Here is a 4,314-nt window from a genome sequence, read left to right on the forward strand (position 1 = left end):
GGATTCGAACCCGCGACCCTCAGATTGCGAGTCGAGCGCCGTAACCACCTGGCCATGCCAGGCCTCATCTGTGCTCTTCCCACCACGGGTATCGAGGTTTCTAGGGCTGTAAGTTCGGAGACATACCGCTGAGCTACTGAGGGAATGATGGAATAAGGAACATTCTAGCAAAATGCATGAAAACTACCGCAAATGTTTTGCAGATCACTGCTAGTACTCAAGCATGGCCTTATCCCTGCATTTTTAATGACGAATATTACAGTTTTGGTGGCAATTATTTTAAGTAGCGCTTGAGATATTTATTTCATACTATCATTGTTATAAGTTAGCGATATATCAAGTATATTGTTTATATAAAGTAATCACGTAGCATTCTGGTTATCCTGGTTACAGCGCTGGTAAATTCCATATTTTTTACACTTATGTTTTTCTGTGTATGGTTTTGTTATTACAGTCTTTGTTCCAAGTACTTTACAAGCATATCTTCTTTGTCATCAAGTAGTTCAACCAAACAGCTCTCTAAGAAGACCAGGAAGAAGGACAAACGAGGTAAGAAGAAGAGCGTGGTGGAAGAAGCCACTTTGGCGATGGACGATGCTGAACACGATCTTTTGGAGAGAAAAGATGAAGAAATTTTAGAGTCCTTACAAGCGGAATTGCGAGAATGGACAGTCAGTCAACCCTATTTCGTTAATCCTAGAATTGGTTAGTACGCTGTAAAAACTGTATTAATTGAATTCTGAAATATGGCATATTAGTTTTAGTTACATTTCAAACCTAAAATAGGTTCATTACAGAAAAACAGTGTGAGTTCTATTTTGTTCATCATATACAGGGGTAGATAGATTATATAAAGCTTTAGCCTGTAGTCAAAGTCAGCTGTTTTTGTTTTTTGTCTGTACATGACATGCAATTTCGTAATCCAATTAAGTAATGATAAGTATATCTAAACCATATTAACTTTTTTTATTCTCATCTGAAAGTAACTAAACTAAGAGTGATTAATTAAAGTTACATAAGTCTGTTTGTTTGTTTTGTTGAACTTCGCGTCCCCAATTTACAAGTGATAGAGTAGAGGGAAGGCAGCTACTCAACACCACCGCCATCTCTTGGGCTGTCCTTCACCAATTAAATGTGTAATTGACCATCTCATTATAACGTCCTCACGGCTGAAAGGGTGACTATATTCGGTGATTGGATTCGAACCCGCAACGCGTAGGTTGCAAGTCGAGCACCCCTAACCACTAGGCAATGCCAGACCAATAATATATATATATATGAAAGAATAAACAGTGTGGGACATTTTTGTTGAAAAAAAAACTACCAAATATGGGTTTTCTTAATTTGAACTGAATTTGAATTTTTTGGGCATTTTTATTCGCTGAAAAGAAGGCATCTCCTGCACTCTTTTAGCGTTGGGGCTGCGAAAAGTGATTTTGAAGTGGTAAGGTGACTGAAATCCGTGAACGCGTCACGAGCTTAACAATTAAGCACAAGAAGCATTGAAGTCTCCAAATGACACACAGAGGTATTCAGGAACCGTTTAGAACCACCTTGGTAGATATTGTGCAGCAAGCCGAGTACAATATTATGCCTATATCTGCTTTCAAAGTGTTTCTGTCTGTTCATCCTACTGTTGACTATCGTGATGCTTCGACGTTCCTTACCGAATCGTAGGTGAAATCGTTCGTGTCTCAATTGTAAGCTAAACCAAAAGAGGTGATAGCAGAAGCATAAAAGGTTGGCAACTACTTAATTACTGATGCTGAGAATGCGGACTTATGATATATACTGAATTTACTCTCAGCGAGTAGACCTTAGTACTAGCTAGTATGGAGAATTGAGTATGCTGTATTTTACCTAAGTATTTATCAATTCAAACGAAAACTTGTCTCGAAGTTGTTTCGAAAAGATACGTCCAAAACCACCACTTAGCTCGCTTGGTCAGCTTCATCGGGTTTTAGATCCAGATGGACCTGGGAGGATCAGGTACAAACTTGACCTCTTCCTCCCTCAGCACTGGTGTGATGGATGTTAGAATGTTAAACGTGCATAAACGAGGGCGCCTGAGTGACGTGTTCAATACTTTAAATTTTAGGAGGTAAGGGTACGCTGGAAACTATTCATTTAAGGGCGACGTCACATGTACATTCTCAGCTTTACTTACTGCAGTAACGTTTACAATCAGTCTACACGCGGGAGTTATATATATAAGATGTTTTTCTCCTTTTTATAGTATATGTTTTTGTATGCGGACTTACAACGGTAGAAATCAGATAGCCCATTGTGTAACTTTGTGCTTAACTTTAAAACAAACAAATATAGTATATGTTTTTTATTATTCTTGTAGACAGCCACCTGCCCCCCAGTGGCACACCGGTGTGTCAGCGGACTTACAACGCTAGAAACCGGGTTTCGATACCCGCGGTGGGCAAAGCATAGATAGCCCTTGTGTAGCTTTGTGCATAATTAAAAACAAACAAACGAACAATAGACAGCCACCAAGTGATTAATACAAAATATGCCTTAACGTAGCTAGGCTGATTGGTTGTTAGGACTTTATGATACAAAGTGACACATTAATGTGCGCCAAATATATATTTTGTGTATTTACAAACAGTTGAATTTAGTAAAATATGTGAGTAGGAAACAAAAGACAGATCAAAAATGCCCTTCTTAGTTTTTGTGAAGCAATGCTAAAAAATTAATTCATTATTCTTCAAAATTTTCTGAATTCTTACAATTTCTCCCTGCAATAAAACATAAACACTGACAATTATTTACGTCCATCAATTATACCTTTATCGAAATTAATATTAAGTTATTTATATAAAGTTTTTCAAAAAGTGTATTATGTACTTAAACCTGACAAGTTTAAATCATGTACTTGTTCGACAGGAAAATTAATTTCGTTTTTTTATTAATCAGATAATATCAATTTTATCTACGTATTTTTGTGACTGAAAATAACGAATATGTCATTCACGTGGCGTCTGTAATATAATTACTTATAAGTCACTTGTCAAATCTCTTTCAATTTATTACGTGATGCCGTCGTGAAATGAATAGCATTTTGTACATTTTCAGATGTAGTTCCATACAGTTTTATTTTTTTATGCCCAATAAATATAATACTTCATTTAAAATATATATATACATATATCTTTGATATATAGTCGTAAAATTCAAATCGATTAGTTTTAATCTTTTTCTTTTTCTTTAAAGATAATAAGTTTTCTCATACAGTGTAATGAAATGTGTGAAATATTGGATAACCCACATTAAAATATGATACTTTAAATGCTGGTATGATCTTATTAATTTATAATTTGGACAGATCAGGCGTTCCTGCGACGCTTTCTGCATCACCGAAACTACTCTATTCATCAAGCTAAGGAAGTACTAGAGCGGTACCTCAAGGTTCGGACAAATTTTCCTCATTGTTACCAAGGGCTAGACATTGAAGATCCAAGCCTATTTGACCTCGTGTCTAATGGGTACATAGAAACTACGTTAATTACTTCTAATACTGTTTGCAGGTAGAAGGTATTGATAGAATAAGGTTGGTCAAAGTGTCATACAACACTGATCTCAAGTGGGTACCTACAATAAAAAATCCGTTGACAAATGGTCATCTGTTTAAAATTATCAATAATACTTGTCATAGTGTAGGTATGCAAAATCTTTCAGCGATACAATTTCTTTCTTGACTAAACCAGTTTATTCTTTCTCGATACAACTTTAAGTAATACACAGAATTTCCACAGCCACATTAAACTTAACAACCTTTATAACACACGCTATAAATCAAAGCGATTCACACACTTTACTTACCGTGCCTACTGTTTGCTTGACTCAATTATCTATCTCTTCAATCCCGCTGATTTTTTCTCGCTAGGCTTATATACTAAAAAAAGAGGGCGTCTAGCAAACACTCGGACATTCGCGGGGTCCTAGCGTCACGTGACTTCCGCTATAGTAACGCTGCCCCTTCCTTAATATTGTTCCTCCTGAACATTAGCCACTTATATTCAACCAATAGATAATTAACAATAACTTAATTAAATGTGCAAAATTTACAAATACAGAATTAAAATACAACAAAGTCTCTTAATTTTACAGGACGTATCTTCTTCGGTACTGGTCTCTGTCTCATTGGCTTCTGCTTCACGTGGGGTTCATCTGCTCCATCAGTAAATGTCCCATTATCAGTAACAGTCACATCAGTGGTAGTAACTTCATTAATGGCTTCACTGTTTTCCTTCTCAAAACCGGGTAGAGTTTCTTCTTTTTCAGGTGACATGTCTTCAACAG

General features: G+C 36.3%; 1 protein-coding gene across 1 annotated transcript in view; it reads left to right on the forward strand.

Moving 5' to 3' along the window:
- The first annotated feature begins 587 nt into the window (after positions 1–587).
- Positions 588–4,314, forward strand: part of LOC106459880 (alpha-tocopherol transfer protein-like) — a 13,131-nt gene continuing 9,404 nt past the window's right edge. Inside the window, exons 1-2 of the mRNA XM_022386444.1 lie at positions 588–705; positions 3,338–3,497. Coding sequence (XP_022242152.1) covers positions 588–705; positions 3,338–3,497 — 278 coding nt within the window. The remainder of the gene's footprint in view (positions 706–3,337; positions 3,498–4,314) is intronic.

The sequence above is a fragment of the Limulus polyphemus genome, unplaced genomic scaffold, assembly GCF_000517525.1.
Source record: "Limulus polyphemus unplaced genomic scaffold, Limulus_polyphemus-2.1.2 Scaffold674, whole genome shotgun sequence".
NCBI lineage: Eukaryota > Metazoa > Arthropoda > Merostomata > Xiphosura > Limulidae > Limulus > Limulus polyphemus.